We start from the raw sequence: 26545 nt of genomic DNA on the forward strand, positions 1-26545 counted from the left end.
GGACAATATAATAGTTAAAAATTAAATTTTGTTACGTAATCTTGTATTGTGAAAGCAAAGCATTTAAAACCATTATGACGATTTTGTTTGCTCCTGATTGGAGACAAATACAATTGTATTTATGTCCAGGGTGTTGGGCAAAATATAAACAACATGTTTCCTTCTTCCCTCTTGTTACTAGTACAAAGACTGTCTCCCACTAAATCACCCTCCCTACCTTTTACATAATAAGCAAGCAACATGAAAGGAAGATAGTGCGAGAGATAGAAATCGACCGATGCATTGTAAAGTCAAAGACATAATACATGTCTTTTTGTCTATCTATTGGGCTGACGGTCTTCATTTTTCCTCTATTGGTATTGCCATTATATGACTCATGACTAACTGATCAATAGACTAATTTAATAAACAGCATCTTACTCCTTAAAACATGCATACAGATTTACCTTAGGCTAAGTTGCACTCTTATTAGTATATACTAATTAGCATCCGATAACATGTCCTTTACCTTCTCCAGCAATAATGAACTGTATTAGTCAAGCGGTTAATACAACTGTACACATGTACAATAATGTAGGGTTCATTGTGTTCACATGATATTAATATACTAAATGAGTCAGTTGCAAAGATTTTGTCTATTATCCGTTTCAATTTTGTAATGGCTGAGCACCAATATAACAAAACTATTATTTAACCCAATATCTACTCTAATAAACTTAGTAAAATGATTCACTGGGCCGAAAAATTCAATCAATCAATTTTTCTAAGCGTACACTGTCCTTTATTTTACACAAAACAAAAACATTTGTAAATATATTTGTAGTATGTATTACCATTTCCGATGTTTATTAATTGAAATATGTTTTAATGATTTAATGTTAGTGATGATTTGGTTGTCTTTGTTCCAGTTCGCTTTCATGTCCTTTTCAATTCTTATTTTCCTATGTGAAACACAATTAAATGCTAATCGCATGTTTTGTGGAAGCGAATGAAATCTGACAACATTTGTTGGCATGAGTCAGTTGTAGCTACTCTACTTATTTATCTTTGACTTTATATAACTGGTAACAATGGATCCACATTTTCTGTGACAAGCGTACACTAATAGTTATAAGTTTGTTGTCTTCACCAACTCGTAGTCAGGATTAATGGGTGTATTGAACGGTTCATTTGGTATCTTCGAGTCCACATTTTCCTCTGCTACGCTGTCGATTCCATTAGACCCTTTTGCATTCTTGACCTTGACAACGGCGGTATACTGTTGATCTTTGGACCTTGGTGCCATTTCAGTGTTATTGTCCATCAACGATGCAGACTTTATTCCAAGATGTTGTGCGTTTATCAAAGATACTTCGGTATCTTCCTTATTTAAGGGGTAGTTTTCGCCCTCTACATCACGCGCCTTGTCATCTATGCATGTTGGGGAATCTTTCTCTGATTTGGATTTGTTGTCACCATTTACTGCCGTTCCATTTCGCATTGGATGTTTAGTGTCATCAAAGTGAATATGGTTATATGAATCGTCTTCATTGATATCTGGTTCTGGATTTTTCCAACAGTCCTCTGTAACGATTAAGTGTGAGTAATCATGACCATTTCTTAGTGTATCGTCACTATTGAGCTTACAATGAGAGTAATCATTGGCAGTAGCCATTGCTGTGGTGACAGATTTTGATCCATTGGATAGATGTGAATATGGATCGTCTTCTATCTTTCCTTTCAATGACGGTAAACGGTCATAATTGGACGCTTGATTTGCGACTTTCTTCTCTAATTCAATTCTATCATATTCCTCATCAGAAACATTACCATATTTCTTTGCACTTTCGCGAATACTTGTGGTATCTTTTTTCTTTTTGTTTGGCAGAAACAATGTTGGTACCGACTCATCATTTATGATGTCGTAATTTGAGGCTTCAACTGTTGCTTTACTCTCACCGGTCTCCAGGGAGCTCTCGTACGTGTGATTTATTAACCCTTTTGGTACATCAGAAATGTGAGTATCGTCTTTTCTACGCTTCTTCTGTCGCCTGAAAATAAAAATATTGGTTGTGTAACCATTCCTTTCTCTTTCCTGATAGTTAAAGCTTCCTTCACATAAATCTATGTCACTGAAGTAATTATAGAAAGAGTGCATGATTATTGTAAGAACACTTAAGACGCTCCGACTTTTCTTTGAAAGAAATGCGTTATGTTTGGGCTTTTTTTTGCATACAATTTTCTTGCCATAATATCATTATTTAAAACAGACAACCACCAATTATGAAGTTTTGCACTTTGATGGAGACGTTGTGTGACTAAACGTAAATTCAAATCAGCACTAACATTTATTTGATTTCAAGGAACAACGGTTCAGTCTTATATTTATGTTATAATATATATTATTTAAGGTTTTAGTCTGCATACACCTGCTAATGACGCACTGTGAGCTAAATGCATGTTTTAATGTATGCACAAAAGGCGACTGAAAACGAAATCTATCGTAAATGCTAAAAATAATATAAAGAGAACTATAATATCACCTAAACACCAGACAAAACAAACAAATAAAAACAATAAATAACAATCGTCATAATAAGGCAAAAGAAAAAAATGAAAACAAAAGATCACTAAATCAAAAGTGATTATGGCAAAGAGACAAAGTAAATTAACCTCAAGGAATGTTTTGTTACATGTTTGATTGGATTCGGTGACAAATTGTAAAAGAAAGTCTTAACACGATCATAACCTTCACAGAAGTAGAATATATACGTCTATTAAAAATTTTAAAACAGATCTCGAATTTTGTACATTACAATTGTAATGTAATTTAATGCCAAGGATAAACGAATAATTTACTAAACCTATGTATATGTGCGAGATATTTGTTGTTTGTAAACCCGTTTTCATCTCAACTAGCTTAAAAAGATAGCTGACATCTATATCAAGGTATAGTACCTTCTGAATATAATTAGCGCCACGGAAACTACAACTATGACAATTATCGCTGCTATAACCACCCCAATGATCGTTGGTAAAGAGTTCCTGCCCTCATATGTGCCTGTAAAGACATGTACAAAAGATAGGTGAGAAAGATTAATTCAAATCTCAGCTCCAGATGAGGATAACACATTTTGTTGGTGTTCAGAGAAAAGAGGCATACTGAGAAGGGTGACTGTCTGTAAAGAACAATATATGTTATACAACTCTGTAACATAACAATATATGTTGTACAACACACTATCAAGAGGGCAGTGTTTTTACTCATTTACAATTAAAAATTCCTCTTTAAAGAACTTCAGGTAAGGTGACCTGGTCAATATATTGTGAGCACTGTCAATCATTTGTCATAAATAATGTAATGCCTCTTCTCCACGGTTTTGACAATAAGTAAACCAGTTCAGGTGAGGCGTTAGATATATATCTGTTGAAAACTGAACTTTAATACATTTTTCAAACTGCTTTTGTTTTGAATTTCTGATTACACGGACCGAGCATAAAAGTCAGTGTATGCAACATTACAGGTTACGAAGAGATATTATAAACTTTGAGCGATATTTTGGAGCCCTCCGTTTTGTTTCAAACGCAAGGATTATATGAGAATGACTTTGAAACAATGAGAGATTTTTCAGCTGTTGTTTAATAGTTTGCCAAATGATAGAAATGTTTGTCAGCTGATGTCAATGAGATCACGCTTCAGTATGTGTCAGACACCAAACGTGTCGTCCAAGTTGAGTCAAACCTGAAATTCTGTCAAGTTGTTTAGATTCAATATCCTCTATGAAACCGTCCTGAAAGATTTAGGAGGCAAATTATACGATTCAACAAACTGGAGGTTAAAAATAATGGAGCATGTAGTAGAATATATTGGTGCGGGGGATTTTTGGTGCCAGTGCCATTAAGGAAGATGTGCAAATAACAGAACAGACATTAAAGCAATTTGTCACTGAGAACCTCAATCCCAAGAAACAAATTGGACATTTTTCTCTATCTTGCTGTTAGCAGGATAAGGTCAGATAATGTAAAATAGATTTACCATCCTTGTAAGATTTTAAAGGCAAACCGACGGTAATTTAGTAATTGAGAACATGGATTTGTATGAATTCACGACCTCTTGATATTGGCTAATTAATTCAGCGATATGCGTGTTGAATTTTCACATGTGTATATCCCATGCACACTGCTTTATGGAATTATATGACAACCTTTTTTCATAGACTATTATTGTTGGTCCCTCATAAGGTCAAAGCAATTTGCTTTCTTTAGTAAGCATTCATCATCATCTTTCTTTTCCTCTTTTTCTTGCTTTTCTGTTTCTCCTTTCTTATCTCCTTCTCCCCTTATTTTAGTTTAATTATTTACTGTTTCATCTTACTTCTACCTCATTCTTTATGAAAGATAAATCGTCTTTTATCTACAATGAGTTCAAACAGTTTAAAGAGTTATTTCTCTCAGTAATCGATGCTATCGTTACTCCTGCTTCTCCTAGACCTTCAGAAGGTTGCATAGTTATTGTAACCGTCTTAATGGGGTCGATGTATGAGTTTTTTCTAGCGTAATTTACAAACCAACAATGAAAACTGTACGCGTTAATTGAAAGAGTTTTTCTACTGAAGACTAGCATTCGAATGAGTTATGTTTGAGGTACAGCAGTGGCATAGGGACATATATTCGAGTGAGTCATATTCGAGTTACAGCCGTAGCACAGTAACAAAGCGTCCTATAATCGGGTGAATCAGTTCAAATTACAGCAGTATCAGTGCGGCCTATGTTGGAGCCAGTTATGTTCACGTTACAGCAGTAACACAGGGGCATATATTTGAGTTATGATGATATCTTTGCGACACTTTGAAGCGTATGTTAGTGCAGCTCCATTCTCCTCTATACGTCGTCCTCAGCGATTACAATTCCATCGCTTTCATTAATAAAATGGAGAATACAAATCAAAGATTTTTACAATTGCGTCTTGTGTTACATTCAAATAACATGGAGGTCAGGCACATCAATGGAAACAAAATTGATAGCAGACGTATTTTCACTTGCTTAGAAGTACACTCTTGCATTGTGTTGTATACATGATTGTATCATTCATTATTATTATGCAATATCGATTACATATATGCTTGATATTGGAAAGAAGAAAGTGTTATGGTAAAAAATACTTCTTCTCTTTAAAAACGAAGATGTTTGGGAATTATGTATCATCTTTTGAATTCATAATATAAATTTTAAGTTGGTTGAGACTTTGAAGTTGTTCTTTATATCCTTTAATTCCACAGTTAGCACTATCGTAAAAGTCCATGTATAGGACCATTTATGTTATATACTGAAATACTATAATTTAATGGTTCGAGAAATACCAGTGATTAAAATGTGTTAATTTGACATGCAAAAGGATTATGTATAATGAAGATGCAGGCACCATGTTCATACGTTCAGTTATATTCAGCGTTAGCAAGAGTCAAAGAGGAATTTGTGATTTACATGTAGTTGGATTTAGCAGAACAGATAACTTTGATTTAAACAGAAAGAGCTTTTGTGGATTATGTGAACATATTCAAGGATTTGAATTTTTTTACTAATTTCATCTGCTTATGTGAAACATTCCATGACATCAGTGATATTCTTCGTTCACGAGATTACATTGAAATAAAAACTTTTTGATAAATAATTGTGTTAACTTCAGTATTATTACGGTAACACATAAGCACATTACAAGGTTCCTTAGGATTACCTTAGAACAGTTTCCGGATTAGTGCGAAATAAATACAACATTATTAGAATTACATCATAGGATCTGATACACTGTAAGCTATTTGTATTTTCTTCACTTTGTTTGATCGTATATTATATTGAATAAATTTATATTTTGGAAAGTTGAATGTTTGCTGGGCACCCTTACCTTGTTCTATTACTTAAGTTTAAGCGCATAGACGTAACAAATATATATATATATATATATATATATAAAGAGAGAGAGAGATTACTATCACACTAGAAAAATCTTACTTGACAAAACAAGCTCAGATAAATTCTTATTTTCCGTGTAAGGTTATTGTTGTAATTCTCTCTCTCTCTCTCTCTCTCTCTCTGATACTTTGAATGAAATAATTTGTCTTCAAATGCCAAGTACATATCTTTAATTAAACAATAAAAATCGTCATTATAAACAAAGCAGATTTAGCAGAGGCGGATACAAAGGAATTGGGAAGCGTTGGTGATGAAGCCAGCCGTCCATTCCCACGCCAGCCCCAAGAAAATATCAGCGAGAAAAAATAAAACCGGCAAAAATATTATGCATTTATTTATACTAGCTGATTAGTTAAAACAGAGATGATCACCAGATCTTCATGGCTGATTCATATTTTTCTACTAATACACTCATACGAGGAGATAAAAAGGTACATATTCATATCCGATGACACGCAATTCATAACAGTGACAGTCGGTATTAAAATTGACATCATTAATGTTTAAATAACTTCAGAAGTGCTATAGCAAATATTTGAAGCAAATTTAATATACATGTAATAACAACTATGTTTGTCTTTTATAATCAGATTTCAAGCGATTAAGACTAGACATCTAAACTATCTAAATACGACTTCCACTGGGCATGCAATTATTTACATTTTCTGCTTTTATGTGTGTGTTTGTGCGTGTTTGTTTATTGTTTGTATCTGGTTCATGAATGTCTTTGATAAAGAGACTGAATCGAAAGCGCTTATACTAGAAATAATTCGTGTTTCTCTCTTCCTTGTCAGTTATATATGTTTCCCGATTTCCTTGAATGTATTGGTAACTAAATAATCGAATGAAGAAACAAAATGATCTCTCACTGGGACGCATAAGTAGCTTGCACGACAAACACTTTATTTTCTTTGATACGGAGTATTTGTCTTAAAGTTATTTTCGTTTTAGCTTTCAAAACAGTTATTACACTTGTATACTGTTACACACAAAGGGTGTATCTCTTTAACGAGCGAATCAAACATCTGTGTGAGTCTGACTTGATGTGAATTGTTTTCCCATATTTCCAAAGACCTCAAAACAACGGTCGTTGTCAACTGGAAGATTCCTGAACGCCCAGAGACTGAAAACAACTGTCTATAATCAATTAATGACCACAATTAACGAAACTCTGTCTTAACATTTACATGGTTTCTCTTTGTTTCACATTTACATGGCTTCTCCTTGTTTCACATTTGTATGATTCACCAGCAAGCCTTTCGTAACCGAATATTAGTACTTCTAAACTTCGAAACACAGCTTTGAACTTCATTTCACAATCACATTGCATGTGCCCTTCCACCACACTGCTGTTGCAACCACAGTAAAAGACATCTCAAAAGAATGACTCCCTCCTAATTATTCCATGGTAAGAATCAGGCCATAATTTATGTATATCTATGTTTTTGTAACTCCTGGTACATGATTTTATCTATTTTTATAATTTTCATTCATGGCTGTAATGTATAAAAAATATCCTTACTTAATTCTGCCTAACTGACACGAGTATCTTAAGAGCGTGGTAGTTGCATAGGATCGATAAATAGACGATTACGTATGTGGTGACAATTATTACTAATTATCTTAATATTAAGACTTAAATAGCGCTTATGGCTTAACCTCAGTCGCTGATAAGGTTTCCACGTTACTAGAATATTGTTTTAACGTGCTTGGGATTGGTCACGTGAATTGGCCAAATCGACGCAAAATGAGTAGTGTATTCTGTCAAGTGGGGTCTGTTGCGAAATACATTTGCAATTTCTTGACAATTTCATGGTCTATGTGGACCAGTACATTTCCGGTTTTGAAATGCATAAGAAACTTATCATTCATTTAGGACTGTCAAATAACTTTTAAAGGGCTAGTCTGGATTCACTTCATAATACTGTAAGTTCCTCTGGCATTTTCGTTTATAACTTTGATAATTAAATTATTTGTTGAGTTTTACAAATATTTAATTTGCTTTCTTTCTGTTACTTTGTTTTTGACCATAGAATCATTACACCCTGTCACGAATATTACACACTGAAAGGCACAATCAAATAGCACTTCTAAATAAGACAGAAACTATATGGCTATATGCCAACCGGAAAAATTTTATCCAGCTCTGACTCCGTCTCGAGCTACAAAACACATATATCTTTTTAAGAAATTAATCCATGCTTTCATAAGGTCTCGTGAGTACAGTACATTATGACGTGTGTTCCTAGAAACTGGCTAATTACTCGGGTTGAAAAATATTTTCCTAACAACGACTTCACATCATCAAACAACTAAATACTAAAATTTAACAACGCTATAAAAGGAGACGTAAATACAAATGGCGCATATCCTACATTTGTTACACATGATTTTACAACCGGATCTATGATTTCGGATAAAACTTTCATTTACAAACACAAATTATGATTACTGGCTTATGTCATCGATCTAACTAGTTAACACAGATCATCCTGCAAACCATCTACAACTAGCGTTAGTACCATAATTATATATCTATCTTCACTTGAAATCTGAAATTAACTAATCTCTAAGGACTTTCATGCAAATAGTACAATACTGGTGTATTACGCCTATAAAATGCAGAAAAATACTTACCAACAGATGGAGGTGTATTTACTGATGTTGAAGTTTCCTTTACTACTATACTGGATCCTAAAATGTAGATAGCCTTTGATTATCGTTTCAGGAAAATTTATATTACTGGTGAAAAATCCTATCTTGAGCATTGATGTATAGCTGACAATATCTAAAACTTGCACGTGGTCCGTCAACACAAATATTATCTGATGACTGTTCAGTTTCCTTAATAAAATGACATCATCATCATCATCATCTTCATCATCATCATAATAATAATAATAATAATAATAATAATCGGCAACTATGGTGCTAAGTACTTAGACTCAGAACTAAATCATTTAGTAAAATGGATTTGGCATTGATACTTAAAATATTGACTAGATAATAATACATCACTTTCACTCCTATATGCTTAATAGTGTCAATAATGAGTTATAACTCCTTTGGGAATTTGTATAATATAGAAAGTCCTTGGTAAGCTAAGGGCACTATCAGAGTAAAAAATTAAATGTTTCATCAAGTATAAAATGTACAATTTTAATAGTACAGATCCATAATTTTAACTTCAAACATTAAAATGCACATGAACCTAATTTTTTTGACTCAAGTCTATATTTTTCACTTTTTGGGATTGCATCCAAGAAATTTTCCATTGAACCGTTGGGAACTTGTTTTATAAACAATCAAGTCATATGAAGATTGATACGAGTACACAGAGAACATGCTTACAAAATTGATCAAAATTCTTCACTGAGATTTAGATCATCTGCTCAAGACGATGGGGATAGATTTAGTTTGGATTTAAATGGTTAGTTTCAGAATCAAAATGTGCTTTTTGGGACCACGTTAAGTATTTTCAAAGTTCATATTAGTCCCGAAATCGACATATCAGTTAGTTTCTCTATGGCAATACACTACAATAAAAGGCATTTCAAAATAACAAATGACTCCTTTCTAATTATTCCATAGTAAAAATCAGCCGATGAGTTATGTATATGTATGTTTTTTGTAACTCCTGCTACATGATTTTATCTATCTTTATAAGTTTCATTCGTGGCTTTAATGTATACAAAATATCCTTAGTTCTGCCTAACTGATATAAGTATCTTAAGAGCGTGGCAGTTGCATAGGATCGATAAACAGACGTTTGCGTATGTGGTGACAATTATTAATAATAATCTTAATAATAAGAACTAAAGTACGCTTATGCTATCTCTCTCTCTCTCTCTCTCTCTCTCTCTCTCTCTCTCTCTCTCTCTGATTAGGTTTCGACGTTTCTATAATTATTTCTTTAATTTGTCATTGCTTGGGCTAGGTCACGTGAATTGGCCAAATCGGCGCAAAATGAGTAGTGTATTCTGTCAAGTGGGGTCTATTGCGAAATACATTTGCAATAGATCGTGTATATAAGGAGAGAATTAAGCAATCGGCTTCATTTCCATTTTGGAGTCATTCACAATTATAGTTTTCCTGATGTAAGTCTGCAGACGTATTTTATGTTGTACTAAGATATTAGTTTAGAGGAAAACATTTGTTTGGACTGTTCAGTGGAAATAGAAAGTGATCATTATTTGGACTATGATATTATTCTGGAACTGTTATAAATTATTCGAAGAAATTCAGGACAATCTTGACAATGTCACGATTCTTGGTGGACCAGTACATTTCCGGTTTTGAAATGTAAAAGGATCTTCTCATTCATTGTGGACTGTCATAGACCTTTATAAGGACTAATCTGGATTCACTTCATAATACTGTAAGTTCCTCTTGGCATTTTCAATTATAATTTTGATAATTAAATGGTTGGCTGAGTTTTACAAATTTTTGTCTTGCGTTCTTTCTGTTACTTTGTGACTATATAATCGTAACACCCTGTCACGAATATTTCACACTGAAAGGCACAACCAAATAGCGCCTCTGAATTAAGAGAGGAAATATTTGGCTACATGCCTATTGAAAACATTTTATCCTGCTCCGACCCCGTCTCATCCTACAAGGCACATATACCTTTTTACGAAACTAATCTATGCTATCATAAGGTCTCATGAATACGGTACATTATGACATCTTTTCCTAAATATTGGCTAATTACTCGGGTTGAGAAATATTTCCCTAACAACGACTTCACATCATCAAACAACTAAACACTAAAATTTAACAAAGCTATAAACGGAGATGTAAATACAAATGGCGCATATGCTAGATTTGTTACACATGATTTTACAACCGGATCTAGGATTTCGGATAAAACTTTCATTTACAAACACAAATCCTGATCACTGATTTATGTCATCTATCTAGATAGCTAACACAGATCAACCTGCAACCTACTACAATTAGTGTTAGTGTAAAAATGTATATATATATATATATATATATATATATATATATATATATATATATATATATATATATATATATTCACTTGAAATCTGAAATTAACTAATCTCTAAGGACTTTCATGCAAATAGTACAATATTGGTCTATGACGCCTATGAAATGCAGAAAAATAATTACCAACAGATGGAGGTGTATTTACTGATATTGCAGTTTCCATTACTGTTGCACTGGATCCTAAAATGTAAATAGCCGTTGATTATGAATTCAAGGAAAGTTATATTGTTGGCGAACATTCTTTTCCTGGGCATTAATGTATGGCTGACAACATTTAAACATTGCACATGGTCCGTCAACACAAATATTATCTGATGATTGATCAATTTCCTTAATAAAATGACATCATAATAATAATAATAATAATAATAATCGGCAACTATGGTGCTAAGTACTTAGACTCAGAACTAAATCATTTAGTAAATTGGATTTGGCATTGATACTTAAAATATTGACCAGATAATAATACAGCACTTTCACTCCTATACGCTTAATATTGTCAATAATGAGTTATAAGTCCTTTGGGAATTTGTATGATGTAGAAAGTTATTGGTACGATGAAGGCACTATCAGAGTAACAATATGAAATGTCTCATCAAGTATAAAATGTACAATTTTAATAGTACAGATCCATAGTTGTAACTTCGAACATTAAACTGCACATGAGACCAATTTTCTTTTATTCAATACTATATTTATTCAGGTTTTGGGATACCATGCAAGATATTTCCCACTGAACCGTTAGGAACTATTTTCTAAACAATCAATTCATCTTGAGATTGATACGAGTACACAGAGAACATGCTTAAAAAACGAAATTCTTGAACGAAACTTAGATCATCTGCTCAAGACGATGGTGATAGGGTTTTCTTGGATTTAAATGGTTAGTTTCAGAATCAAAATGTGCTTTTTGGGACCACGTTAAGTATTCTCAAAGTTCATATTAGTCCCGAATTCGACATATTAGTTTTTCTATGGTAATTCACTATAATGAAAACTTTACGCATTAACTGAGACAGTTTTACTACTGAAGACTAGTATTCGAGTGCGTTATGTTTGAATTAAATCAGTAGCAAAATGGCCTATATTCGAGTGAGTTATGTTCAAAATAAGCAGTGGCAGAGAGGTCTATGGTCGAGTGAATTTTTATTTTCAAGTTACAGAAGTTTCAGAGAGGTCTATTATATTCGAGTGAGTTATGTTCAAGTTACAACAGTATCACAGAGTTCTATTATATTCGAGTGAGCTATGTTCAAGTTACAACAGTATCGCAGAGGTCTATTATATTCGAGTGAGCTATGTTCAAGTTACAACAGTATCACAGAGGTCTATTATATTCGAGTGAGTTATGTTCAAGTTACAACAGTATCACAGAGGTCTATTATATTCGAGTGAGTTATGTTCAAGTTACAACAGTATCACAGAGTTCTATTATATTCGAGTGAGTTATGTTCAAGTTACAACAGTATCACAGAGGTCTATTATATTCGAGTGAGCTATGTTCAAGTTACATCAATAACATAGGTGACTCTACTACTTACATCGGTTTTATTAAACTAATATGGAGAGTACGATTTGCGTGTTACAATGAAAAACAAATAAAGCAATCGTCAAAAGCTGGCTTTTTCTGAGCACAATGAATTATCTATGATTTCGTAACTTTTCGAAAAGACTTCAACTTTCAAATTAATGATTTATTCATGGCTTTAGTTGCACTTTTTATTTGAATCTTTGTTTTCTTGTTTGTTTGTTTTTTTTAAATTTATTTAATTCTATTTGTTAATTTGTTCTTGCTTCAGTGTTGGGGTTTTGTTCGTTTTCGTTTTTCTTTTCTTCAGGGTATGCCTTTTGGATAGCGGGCTGTGAACTTTACTTGCTACATATCAAAGAATCTGCTTTATCCTAAAAATTGTTTTTGCGAGCAGATATATTTTTCTGGTGGATCCGGATTTTAAAATGATGGGTATTTCTATATGCTCTTGCTACATAATGTCAAGTCAATAGAAGTAAAAATGTATAGTTTCATGAATTGCTCATTTACTTCTGTTTGGGGGATAGTAGTGAAAAATGTTTGCATTGTCCACAGGTCAATTGTTGAAAGTATCATCAACACATATACTTCTCTATTGCACAGTAGAAACAAACAAGAAATAAACCATAACTTCTTCGAGGGAAAATAAATCTAATCTATCCACAGGAACTTGGTGATAGTGTTTAGTCCGGAGAAAGTGGAACAGAGGTTTACATATGCTTAGGTAGGGCATGTGAAATCTTCGGCCACCGACATGATTTTATCAGCTCATTTACATCATAGGGTGTGACTTCAGAAATCGCTGTATCCGGCCATCACAGACAAAGAAGTTGCACATGTCTGGGTTAGGGGATTAGCCCTCCTCTGTTTCTCTTAAAATGCACTTACACTTAGAAAATGGGAATAGACCTATCAGAAGAGGGTAATCTAATGAAGATATAAAATTCCGTTCCCCTCTGTCTTGTCTGAGACTATTCATCGTTTACCCGCTGCTATTTAGAATAAAAAGTTGGTGAACTTGTTCAATGCCATTGGGGACTCAGAGTGTAGCATTATCGTTGGCTTTAATCGAGGAATATGAGAAAGCAATGTTAAGTAAGGGGGACGTACATGCCGAGATGAATATATGGAAGGGATGTAAAGATGGCGGATTTAGATCTTTTATGTTTATTGTTCACAGAGAAAAAATATAAATACTAACTATAAACTCAGTACCTCAGGTGTACATATGATTGATATTACTTTGTTTGAAAGAGTCAAAGATCAACTATCACATATTGACAATTGAACGAGAAGCCTCACGTGACTATCGCCAAGTAAATGCATTGGGTCGTGCACTATTTTAGCTCTTTAAGAACACATCACTTAGAAAAGCCAACAAGCAATTATGCATGGATTCAAATGCTGATGAATTTACTTTTGAAAACACGTCGGGTGTATATGTGGTCCATAATGTATTATGTAATCAGTCATTGTTTGATTCTTTACTTGTAAGACCACGGAGTTCTGACTCTAATCATATGCTATAAATTTTGGTATGAAAGTAAATAACTAGTTTTGTAATATTTGTTAATACGTTTGAAAATTTCTCTAGTGCTTTTAATTCAAAATATCCTTGGAATTTTGATGTAATCAATAAATATTTTGATAAATTAAGCTACCATTTAGTCGGAGAGAATTCGATAAAATACTGAAAAGAAATTTCTAATATCATTTGAAACAGAGTGAACAAACTACAAGCTCGAGTTCCCAATCGACATCACATGTCTCGCCTATACCTCCCCCGCCTTCTTCCTGACCTACAACGCAGAATAGGACACACACACCCGGTTCATAAAAGTAGAGAGGACAGCTCTACAATGCAACTGTGAAAAGCTGCAACTAAGCCGGTGACATTACTTCGGAGCCTCCCGTAACGGTATTGAGGTGTCAATCACTAAACAACAGGAAGACAAATGGGATGATGCAATTCAGGACACCCAGAAAGATGGAAATACTAACAAATATATTGCAACAATAGAAAGAAGAACAACATCCGCACCCAAAACAGCTACAAGAATATCAAGAACAACAACGGTCCAACAGAAAGTTGCATCAACACTGACCGATACCAAGAGTATAACTAACTATACTACGTATGGTATGTGTGCAACACCAGAGAATACAACAGTAACAGTAATCCCTATATTATAAACGATAAAAGCAACAACAATAGCAGCAACAACAACAACGTCGATAACATCCAGTGAAGAAACCAAAGAGTTAAAGAAACAACATTTCATGAACCAATGAAGAGTACGACAAAGGCAACTGAAACAGCAGAGATAACAACGATAACTGCAGATACCACAACAGGGCAATCAATAGCCTCAGTTAAGCAACCGCTAAATAACAGCAAGGCTAGTGAGGATAGAACCAAAGCCAAGAGAGGATATCTAAGAATAAGACAGACGTACACCAACGGGCAGAGATAAAGTCAACTCCATCTTTGACCAAATCAAGAGTGAGGCTTAATGCATCTACTTGAAAATAATGAAATAACGACACGTCGAAATGTTAAGAGCACTCCTTACAGTGCATTTGAAATATTTCTACGAAGTTGCCTGAACAAAAGATTTGAAAGGAAATATGCAGAAGCCAAAGAGCCTTTTGTTGATGTCAGCACTTTAGGGCGAAAGTTCCTGGACCGCCCCTATGCAGTCCTAGCCTTAATAATCGATTATGCAGATGATACATACAAAGTCCATTATCTGCAGATTAAACCAATTGAAATAAATCATCACTGGGACTGAATGGGGGTGGTCGACATAGTAGTAGCCATATCTGAATATAAGGGATGACCAAAGGTCCAAAATATATTTACCAGCTGATATTCCCGCCTTCTGTGGTGTAACCTAAGCCCTTTTTAAGGCTCAACCATATTAAGAGGTTTCAATTTGGCATGAAACATGCACTCGATAAATATATTATGATCATTGGTACACCGTTCTAAATTAAACCTATCACATTACCTAACTTGACGTATAAAAGTTCGATTGGTCACATTGACCACTATTAGACATTTGTAATTTGGAGGTACACTCTGTATACCAAACACCAAATCATAAGCATTGGACAATTTAAAGTTAATGTGTGACTTTAATTACGATTGTGGTTAACGCAGAACTAGCAATAGAGAATAGTAAAAGTTAGTGACTGGGCAGGATTTTACATCAGTATGACTGACATTTCAAGTCTCCATCCCAGTCCCTTTAGTCCATTTCCTACCTCGGACCATCAAATTCAAGAGCGCAATATGATTCCCAGTCGTCTAATCAGCAGGTAATCAGATGTGCGAATATTACGGAACCGGGGTGGCATCATATGGGTTAGCTCATTCTTGCCTGACGTCTGATTCTGCATGGATACAGTTTGTTAATGAGTGACTGGTTCGAGTCACTCTCAATACCAGCAGTCACTGGGGGGTCTATGGCCCCAGAGGAGGACCATAATTAAAAAACATTCCTTTGTATGCTTAAATGAGTATGGAACAAAGGCTTAACACCCTCCTGTACGACTAATTAAATATCCTACCGTTACGGGATAAAAACTCATTGCAAATGCACCATGTACGCAAGCTTCCATAATATAAAATCGTAACCGTAATCGAGTTATATAGCATTCACTGATTCATACATTCATTCACCACCGAGCATACGACCTAATTAGATAGAAAAGAAAACGCTAGCGATGGACATCATGATCCCCCTCGAACACTGAATGCATTGCGGAGGTCGGGCCTTACAACTGCATCAGGATTGGGCCTGAGGGCACATGAGAAGAGAACAACACTTTTCAAGATTTTGGAGAAATTTACTTCAAAACAAAATCGTGGAAGAAGGAAACCCCGGGACAAAGAAGAGAGACAGTGAAGCAGCAAAGAGCATAATCTACGCGGTCAATGCAGACCCAGCTGGCGGGCATCTGGTCAGAGACATCGCAAGGAGAGCAAATAGCCCAGTAGCCACCTCTAGCGTCAGTAACAACAATAGCATCACCCCATACGAAATTGCAAAGTAAACAGAAGGTGCCAGGCAAAAGGCAAAGGCTGCGCGGGAAAAGTTGGTCCAAGAGCCAAACAGCAATCAAGATGTGAAACAGTGTAAGGAAACCCACCCTCCTCAAGCAGCATATCCACGGTGACAGTGGAAGAGAGCCGCTCTAATTGTTTTAATGAAACTCGCCAATTTGTCTTGAATCAGCTAACGGAGCTACAACTTGAAGATCTATGACGAACATTTTCATAGATGATTTTAACAAATAATATACAGCAAAAGGGCTCATTTGCAAGAAGAAAAGACCATGCATACGAAAACAACGGATCAAGAAAGCAGAAATCAACACCAAAAAAGGGGGTAAAGGCAGTTTACTGCTAGAACATCGCTTCTATCAAGACAAGTCAATTCTTTCCATCCAGCCTACGAGTCGCAGTCCCAATTTTTATACAGCTCTAAGAGAATCTAGCAGGAACTAAAACAACTCTTTTAAGGGCTAAATTATTCCCCAAATGCACAAGGGCACCAAATGCCTAAGGTATTCATTTTTGCTCGAAAAAGAATTCTGACAATACTAATTTAATGCACAGATAGGATATTTGACCACCCTATCTTGTCCCAATAGATATGTTAACGGGTCATTCAGACCTGATTTTTTGTATATTTTGGAGGACCCAATGTACACAAAAACTAACATGATATTTATTATCACCTCTAACAAGACCCAGTGGAAGATCAGTAAGATGTTTATACCATCCGAACACCTGAGGCCGTTTCTGTTTCCACCCGATGTTGAGCCTCAGCCTTTTGAGTGCTGCAGTTCCAAATTTCTTTCATTGGAGGGTTTTCATCTTGGATTGAAAACTCAATTTGATTAAAAGTTTTGAAAAAACAAATATGATCTTTTATTTACCATTCCAAACGAAAACATAAATTTACTTGGACCAGGCTGAAAAAATTCAATGTGCCACTTAGACACACACAGACACAGATATATATGTGTGTGTGTGTGTGTGTGTGTGTGCGTGCGTGCGTGCGTTTTCTTTCAGAAAAAAGGAAGCACACTTTGTACACAAAATTCCAAATTATACATTTAGGTAAATTTGAAATAAAGAACGTGACTTTAATTATCATATATGACTTACACACAATTGGCACCATGGAATAGCCTAATATTGGCACCTGGGCAGAATTTGATATATAGTTCGTCCAGTGGGTTCCTGCAAAATCCGTGACGTGCGGAGAACCTTGCAGGCCTTTTCCTCCTTTCCCGCGCCCAGACATGCTTCACTATTTCATGAAGATAAGCGTTGATTGGGGAGACTATCGCCTCTTCGATGCACCTAGCTGTGACACATACGCAAAGAAAAGATCCGTGCTTCCACAATGGAATGGATGTCGTCAGAGGTTATTTTACGTATCACGTGTGACGATCAATTAATATGCATGCGGTACATGCATTAAAAGTTACGGGAGTGTGGCTCTTTTACGAATCCAGTGGTGCTGGAGTTAACGACTCGCACAAAACACAAGCTATAAGCGAGGATAATGCACGATCAGACAGTCGTAGTTGTATTATTCTTCGATTAAGATCGTTGAGATCAAACGTATAAGCAAAGAGAGTCACTGAAGTAAGTATTAATTAACGCCCAAGCCAAATTCGACAAAATTATTAGGCTGTAAAGATCGTTGAGTGTAGAGCCTGAGGACCCAAGCAAGACTAACAACCTTATTGCTAATGTGAGGGGACAATGCAAACAGAAATAACTCGAGAATAATCTCCAAAGAAGACCGGGACTGGGAAGACAATATCAAGGGCAATAGAGGAGCGAACATCGCTGACCCGACTGACACCTGGCTCTCCTGCAGTCGATACCCAGTTATCTAGATCTCTACCTCCCATAACTTCACCTCCAACAACAACGAAAGCAGCTGAGGAAGAATCCCCTTTACCATCATTGAAAACACTGATAGTGAGTTCAACTCCCATGAAAGAGGAAAACAAATTTAAAGTATAAAGATTCAAAATAGACTATCAAAAGGCCGGCTACAGGAAATGAGAACGGTCCATCAACAAAAGCTATTGCAGCTCCACCAACAGCGACAGCCGCAGAAACTACAAGAAGAACAACAAAACAGGCCGAGAAATAATCGAAAGGACACCGCCTTCACAGCCGGAAAAACAACGACAACTAGCAATAGCAAGTAAAGAACAAGAGAATCATCTGTATTCTGTTCGGCAAGGAGCAGGTGTCGTAGGCTACATCTTCGTCCACATTGGTTAGCGAGGAATAGGCATCGTATTAACAGATCCCGCGACAGCTAGACAGCATACGCAAGTCTTGAGGACCGTCTAAGAAGCCGCCATAAGAAAACAGTTCGAAGGCCTCAAGAAAGATCTACCAATGCTTAATTCCTTCAAATAGCGGAGAACATAGCATTGTTTACTGGGGAAAAATATCGTATGTGTCCAGTTTCTCTGGTGATTCTGTTCACAAATGAACTGTTCAAGGTACATAACTTACAGGCCCAACCCATCCAGCACCGGTAAGAGTGGAATGACTTGGCCATATCGTACCTCATACCTCTTAAAAAGATATAGGGGCGGCGCAGACAAAAACATATCCCGCCCGAGCACTTCAGACAGCTCCTGTTTCCATTGCCAGACGTCCATTTATTAACATGGTTATCATTCTGGCTTGATTTAATATTTAAATATTAACCATTTCCCCACCGTTCAAAAGAGTACTCGAAATTCACCTAACTAGATCACACAAATCTACGAGGTCATTTTAATCTAATATTGGCTATCGCTATTTAGGAACATATACGCATACTAAGTCCACAAAATTCTAAATTCACAAGGAACGGAAGAATAGGAAAATGTACGACTAATTACTGAGATCCTAATTACAGTATGTGGCTTTGTTAGTGGGGAATAGCCCGACTTATTTAACTGGGCAGAATTTGATCGATAGTTCGTATATGGCTTTTCAGTAAACTCTGCTGGCGTTTGGGGACTCCATTTGGCCTTTTCCTTTATTTCCTTATCTAAACATTCCATCAGGCAATATACAGCAAAACAATGAGTGAGGGCTTTGCTTCCCATTCAACGAACAAGACAATTCCAACGGTGCATTCTTGCACACAGCCGGTGTGTCGTTAGGTGGTGTGTTCCATTTCCCTACGAAACGGATACTTAAAAAAGCATGTAGTACATACAGCTCATATTCACTCCTGATAAAGAAGCCAGCGGTGCTGATATCAACCTGTCGCAAAAGGCCGGATGGCCATAAGCGACTTTAATTGATGATTGATTCACTGAGTTGTATCATCCAAAGTTGACATCCGCCGTTCAGCCATCAGCATCGTGCGGAGGAGGCCACCTGTGGATTCCCGTACTTCCACGTGATGACCAACCTGCTACGTCACACAAGGACGTCAGGGGCTATAGCTTTGTATACGTGGCACGACGACACAGATGATAGTCAATATACTCCAGCCCACACAGTAGCCATGAAATACGAACGACAGGACTAACAAACAACGAGGAAACCATCGGGAAGTACCCCAATGCTGCGGAAACCAGTCTAGTAGTGTGGCGGACCAGGAGAGAACAAAGCAAAGGGAAAAAACGTTTCCAAAACATGACCAATGGCGTGCAGCAGCTCAGGATGTAACGGTGAAAATACATTTCCTGGAATTTCAGCGCACATGATGACTGGAATGTGATCAGCCTGCCCAAATACGTATCCAGAGTAATTCTGAATCGGACCTCTCAGCGGCAGACTAACTAAACTTTTCTCATTGCATTGTGTTTTCTTTGCGGGGTTTTGAAACTGCCGTTTGATAGTAATCTTTCTGTTAGAATTGTTTGAAAACATTTTTGCCAATAAAATATTTAAATTCAATGCAGATTCACTTGATAATGTTTTCTTATAAATTGCAATATCTTTTATTCAGTTTGTATAAATTCTAAATTGACAAAGGCAATAATGGAAATGCCTAACTATTTAAAATGACAAATGAGAAGAGAACAGAAACAAATCAACATTGCAAGAAACATAATATTTATGCAGACCTGCATAGTCAAATAATTTGCAAATATTTCTCTATAGTTTGAATTATCGACTATGCACAATGTTTTGTTGGCCGTATTGATCGTCAACATGAACATGAAAGGTATTAATGTCATTCTTATATCGTTGTTAGTTCAGTACAATAATTTATATTAATACGAAGATATGCAAGCAAAGACACTTACCTGAAATGCATTCATAGTGCACCTCAATGTATGGTGCTTGCTGATGATCATGACAATCTTCAACTGCTATTGCTAAGCTGTTATAAGAAATGTTGCAACTCCTGCTATGGAGGCAAGTATTTAAAACGTATAAGCACTGTTCTGGGATTGCAATAAAAGAGTCATTTAGTTTGCGTGTACAACAGCGTGAATTCACACATTGATTGGTATTGTTGCAATTTCCAGTTGTCACGCTGCGCGAGATGTTATTGACTAATGCGAACGAGAGGTTGCAGTTAAGCAGGACATCATGGCAGGAGCATACATATTGTGTCGGCTTAACTGCCTTTCCTGCAAAAACATAATTACATATAACTTTCAATTATAATTTTAAATGTACTATATACGAGCAAACGTATTAGGTTGAAAAATAAAACCATATTTCACCAACTTTGATCAGATTATATTGTTTCTTCTATTTTGTTCAATTTGTTTGCTTTCAATGGAAATGTATCAAAGAAAGGAGGAATACTATATGGGTGTTATTTGATTCATCGATCTCTCATAATTATCACAGAAGCTGATAAGATCAGGGAGAGAAAAACAAATGCATAAAATCGTTCACTGACTTTGCAATATATTTACTTCAGGATATTGTCATTATGTTACATTTAGACATCAGAGAGCTTACCACACATTACAGATCAATGATCTGTTAATTTTCTGCACATTCCGCGCAGTCAGTCCTATGACGTGAGGGTAAAACGCGAAGACACTTTGATTTGATGTTATCTCTCCAATAAGTACGAAAAAATTATATTCTGTAAAATAATTAAGTTCGAAGGTCCTGCACTTTGTTAAGTAGAACAGTTCAGGCTCTCCCACAACTGCTAAAGTTAAAATGGAAATAAATATTAGGCTGATATCTTGGAATATCGAAACTTTGGGTACCATGAAAATTTCATGTTATAATGTTTGTCTGTTTAATACTGAATGATGCTCTAGATACAAGTAAAATGTATTATTAGTCTTTAAGGTGACATATCCAATTATCCCCATAATTTCCATTGAATATGTTTTACACACATTGAAATACAGACCAATACCTAATGACCATTGCACGTACCTACTGACCAAAGTACACAACTACTAACCAACAGGCCGTGTAAATGACCAATACATATGCCTATTAACCAACACACGCACCTACTCAGGAACATACCGTCTGAATGACCAGCACTCATACCTACTGACCAACATTACACATCTACTCCCATTTACCGAACTGCATCAATACATACTTAAACTGTCCACACATACTAACCAACACGTCATCAGACTGACTCCCAAGCCCACTCACTAACACCCACACCTACTGAACAACAACTACACTTCCTGGCCAAAATAAACCTATACCAACAAAATCTCCCTCTGAACGACCAGATCCTATATATACTGACCCGTACGCACGCCTACTGACCAGCAGTCAGGAATATTAGCAAGTGCACAGTGTTAACGGCCAGCACTCGCGTTAACAAACCTACACACGATCTTACAGCCCAGCACCAATATCAAACATCCAGCCACAAGAATTCCAATCAATGCATAGTCTTACGTTTCGGCGCCCACACATGCTAATTATCACGCATGCTAAATAAATCAAGAAAAGTGTTGGCTTAGTCTTAAAGTAGTAACAACTTCCTTGTATTGAAAATCCACGAACTCACATTAGAACTTTCGCCTTATAAAAAAGGGAAAGGAAAAACAATAAAAGTAATTGTTTTAAAAAATGAGTATTCGAAAAATGTGTTGAAAACAATTTTCAATATATTGAGTCTGGATGTACTTGAAAATTTGAAAATTGGGCTCGAAGAAACAAAAAGTAAATGGATAGAAGAAGGAGAAAAAATTAAAATATATTCTCGTAGCTTGGAAAAAACATTATGTAAACAAAATAATAACAGAAGTTAAAGATGATTCAGGACATATAACCCACACATCAGTTCAAGCTTTTCAGTGAGGTAAAACATCTTATGATGAATTATTTAGTAAACAAACTAATAATATAAATCAAATAAAACTATATGAAATAAGAAAAAATTTAAGGTTCCTAGATCGGCGCGAGATGAATCAAAACAATTAGAGTGATTAATACCTTTTTCGTAAATTTCAAAATGCCAAAAGAACATGAGTGCCGGTAAAATTCCAGGAAGTTATAGATTTACTATTGAATTTTATACCTTCTTTTGGAGGGCAGTTTTCGATGAATTCAAGAAATCAAGAATTCCACAAATGGAATTGTAACACAGAGGGAGGGAATTACCCCCTCATTTTCAATGTAGGAAAATAAATGTAGGATATGTTTGAAAAACTGGAGATAATTTTCTTTGTTAAATAATTCCCATAAAACAGCACGATTAACTATAGCTAGCACAGTAAGCAATGTTTGACAAAATTAATAAATCAAAGTCAAAAAGGTTTATGAAAGGTAGGTATATGGGGAAGGTATCCATACTGCTTCTTGGAGATTCACCGCTCCGGTGGCCTAGTGGTTAGAGCATCCGTCTCGGAAGCGGAAGGTCGTGGGTTCGAACCCTGGCCGAGTCATAACAAAGACTTCCAAAAATGGTTCTAATAGCTGTGTGTGTGTGTGTGTGTGTGTGTGTGTGTGTGTGTGTGACTGGAATGTTACGCCGCTGGCGCAATATGCCGATTACGCATCATTTATGTTAGACGGATCAGACAACTCTTTCCATGCCTCAGTATAAACATTAGATGTATTTGAGTCAATGTCGGGACTAAAAGTGGATTGTTACAACTCCGTGGTCTTAAACTAAATAACAGAAATGAGCGTGAACCAAGTCGTATAAAATTCAACAAATAATTTTTTTATCTAGAATAGAAAGTGAACATTGTAAAAAAAACTTATAATATTATGAATTAAATGCCAAATAATAACAGAATGCCCTTGACTGAATTCACTATAATTCCAAATTAATGATTCAGTCCAAAAAGTATTAATGCGAACTTTGTAATTCCAATGGATAATTTAAATAAATAAATCTACCGAAACTAAAAACAGACCACGACAACAAGACTGATACCGTTTCGGATGTTAAGGCAGAAACGAACAATTTTTCAAGTAAACACCATTGATATAAAAAGTTATCACACAATAATAAAGCCATGATGTAGGACAGTCTCCACTCTAAAATATTACAATTTGGTAAAACGTTTACGAATTTAGAAGTGAAAAACTACTGCCCTACATTCAGATAGAAGTGACAATGTTTACTACTATTAATAATAATCTAAATATTGAATCTATTAGTAGGTCATGGGGCATACACTTAAATAATGAGACAAGGTAAACCAAATATGCATTCAATGCTCCGAAATATAAATTTATATAAATAAAATAAGTTATAGTGCATGAATTCCTAAATTTTACCTGCAGTTTCCATAAACTGTCCTAACGTATCTCTAGTGACAGTTCTATTGTGGTAAGCGCTTCCGTGCTAGCACTACTGAGGAATCACAGCTCTAAATCCAAATATTTTTATTTCAATGTAATTCCATGAACGTAGAATCTCATTCGTTGCAAGGTTCACATAATCCCACAGAAGTAGTTAAATAGTGATGACCTTGAAAATATTTACATAATCCAATACGGACTGACTGTTTCAATTAAAGATTTTCCATTCTGCTAATTCAGCGAACAAATAATATAAATAATCACTGTTGCTTCTCAACGACTCTTACAGAACTGATGTTTTGGTCCGTAAAATAGTAGGTGTTGGATGGTGATAGTGAGGCATATGGCTGGTAATCCTCATTTCTTAACTCGTAACTTTATTGTCTGCCATACACATCTGTTTCTAAGTTTAAGTGCTGCTCAGTAAGAGTATACGTTAGTGTTGTACTTTAATTAATGGTTCTAGTTATTCAGCAGGTATGTTGGTTTTATAGATGCGTATGCCACTGGATGAAGCTTCTTGAGAGTTGAGGTGAGTGTTGGTCAGTATATATCGCTTTGGTCAGTCATATGACGTATTGGTTATTAGACAAGAGTTTTGGTCAGTAGTTATGGCTGCTGGTCAGTCAGACTGTGTGCTGTTCAGTACGTGTTGGTATTGATCAGTCCGGCATTCTGTTGGCTAGTAGTTGGATGATAGGATAGGTGCTGGCCAGTATATGTAGGATGAATTCAGTAGGTGATTGTGTTGATCGGTAAATGTGGTTGTGTTAAGTCAATCAATGTATGTTAAAAGTATGAAATAGGATGTATGTTAACAAGTGTATGTGTCAGGTTAAGAACTAATGTTAACTTCCCCTTGTTCCAAAAGGGTCATTCAGTGGTAAAACCTACGGACATCTTAACATGGAATTCACATTGAACCCGAATGATCTACATTCCAAGATAGCGACCAAATGCTAATTCCCCTTGTACCACAATGACCGTTTTGTCTGTACACATATGATCACAGTATTCTATCTGAATCAGTTGAATAAAGGTATCTCGGCGTGAATCGTTTCAACTATGGGAATTAACAAATAGACTTCATGTATTACAACGAAACATGACTTTTCAAACAGAACATGTTTTCTTTGAATTGCTTAAACTTTTAAATGTAACTCAACAAGAAATCAAAAGCAAAATATTGAATTTAAATATAGTTGAATTCTTTGGAAAGAAATACTGCACAAATATGTATCACTCCATGGAGTTGGTGTGGATAAGATTCTAAATTATTCGCACAATTGTCCTATCATTCAGCTATTATATTTGGACTTGTAAATATCAGGTTGGTTGGAGGTTTGCAGTAATATTAAATGCAGAAAGAAAAGTTTAACACCTATGCGTGTGCGATTTTTCCGATATCACTGGAGTGGGACATACAAATCCCGTTACAATAGTTATATACTTACCGTAAAAAGCAGTAATGAGACAAATCCAAAACACGAGCGACATGATCACGTATTTTCTTTAACTAAAAGTTGTAAATTGTAGTCCTTATGTCTCGTATTCAGATAAGGCAATTCACCCTTTGCTGAAGAATTTCAATGAATCTAGTATATATGAAAGAATTATTTTACCCTTCCTCCCTTACCGGTAGTTATAATCGTAACGCCCTTTATGGACCATTGCCAAACAGAGGCTCATTGAGGGTAAATACAACTTGCTCTAGATCTTAAATCAAAGCTGATACAGATTTCACCATAGTTAATAAATAAACAAATAAATTTTGTATAACATATTCACATTGATGTTACCAATTTGTTACTTTAATATCAATTAGTTTTATTTCTCTAATTTCTGCTAGAAATTGATAAAGATAACACGTCGGATAATCCTTTAAAATTCGTGTCACACAATACCAGTAATGTATGTGCCAGTTGTAATCAAATCGTTGTGAAATACTACAAGCGGAAGGATTTTAAAGTGATGATATGTCATCAATATCCATCATTCACTTCACTGCACAAAACATTACGGTTGATTATGACTTTGTATCAAAATGGATTTGTCAAACAAATGCAGAAATACGTATCATTCAGTCTTTCTCCTCCTTTCTTGGCCACTCCTGTGGCCTAGTAATAAGAGCGTCCGCCTCGGATGCGGGAGGTCTCGGGTTCGCGGCCCCGGCCGAGTCCCACCACAGACTTGTACAAATTGTACATACAGCTGCCTCGTTAGACGCTCAGCATTAAGAGGTTAGTGTTACGACGTGTCGGACTGGTGTCAGGATAATGTGACTCAGTGGGACATAA

The 26545-nt window shown here is 35.7% G+C and overlaps 1 protein-coding gene across 3 annotated transcripts; it reads right to left on the reverse strand.

Moving 5' to 3' along the window:
• Positions 1-758: 758 nt before the first annotated feature.
• Positions 759-26545, reverse strand: LOC149797341 (uncharacterized). 3 transcript variants are annotated; one of them, XM_089962068.1, is made up of 6 exons: positions 25703-26545; positions 20795-21124; positions 11089-11145; positions 8587-8643; positions 2938-3040; positions 759-2030 (listed from the first exon to the last, which is right to left on the reverse strand). In XM_089962068.1, the coding sequence occupies exons 1-6, from the start codon at positions 25743-25745 to the stop codon at positions 1109-1111; spliced, it is 1512 nt and encodes a 503-aa protein (XP_089818194.1). In that variant the 5' UTR covers positions 25746-26545; the 3' UTR covers positions 759-1108. The 3 variants fall into 3 exon arrangements, with proteins under 3 accessions (XP_089818194.1, XP_089818196.1, XP_089818195.1); XM_089962070.1 differs by having other exon boundaries at positions 11111-11145; positions 20795-20871; positions 25703-26536; XM_089962069.1 differs by lacking the exon at positions 20795-21124 and having other exon boundaries at positions 25703-26537.

The sequence above is a fragment of the Sinohyriopsis cumingii genome, chromosome 6 (genome assembly GCF_028554795.1).
Source record: "Sinohyriopsis cumingii isolate HCF-2022 chromosome 6, ASM2855479v2, whole genome shotgun sequence".
Classification (NCBI taxonomy): domain Eukaryota; kingdom Metazoa; phylum Mollusca; class Bivalvia; order Unionida; family Unionidae; genus Sinohyriopsis; species Sinohyriopsis cumingii.

Bases quoted from the DNA above. Each gene is read 5' to 3' on its own strand.
- LOC149797341 (XM_089962068.1), bottom strand. From the start codon at position 25,745: ATGTCGCTCGTGTTTTGGATTTGTCTCATTACTGCTTTTTACG. The intron at 11,146-20,794 runs GTAAGTGTCTTT...TTTACATTTTAG, and splicing joins GCACTATGAATGCATTTCAG to GATCCAGTGCAACAGTAATG. The intron at 2,031-2,937 runs GTACTATACCTT...TTTTATTTTCAG, and splicing joins GCGCTAATTATATTCAGAAG to GCGACAGAAGAAGCGTAGAA.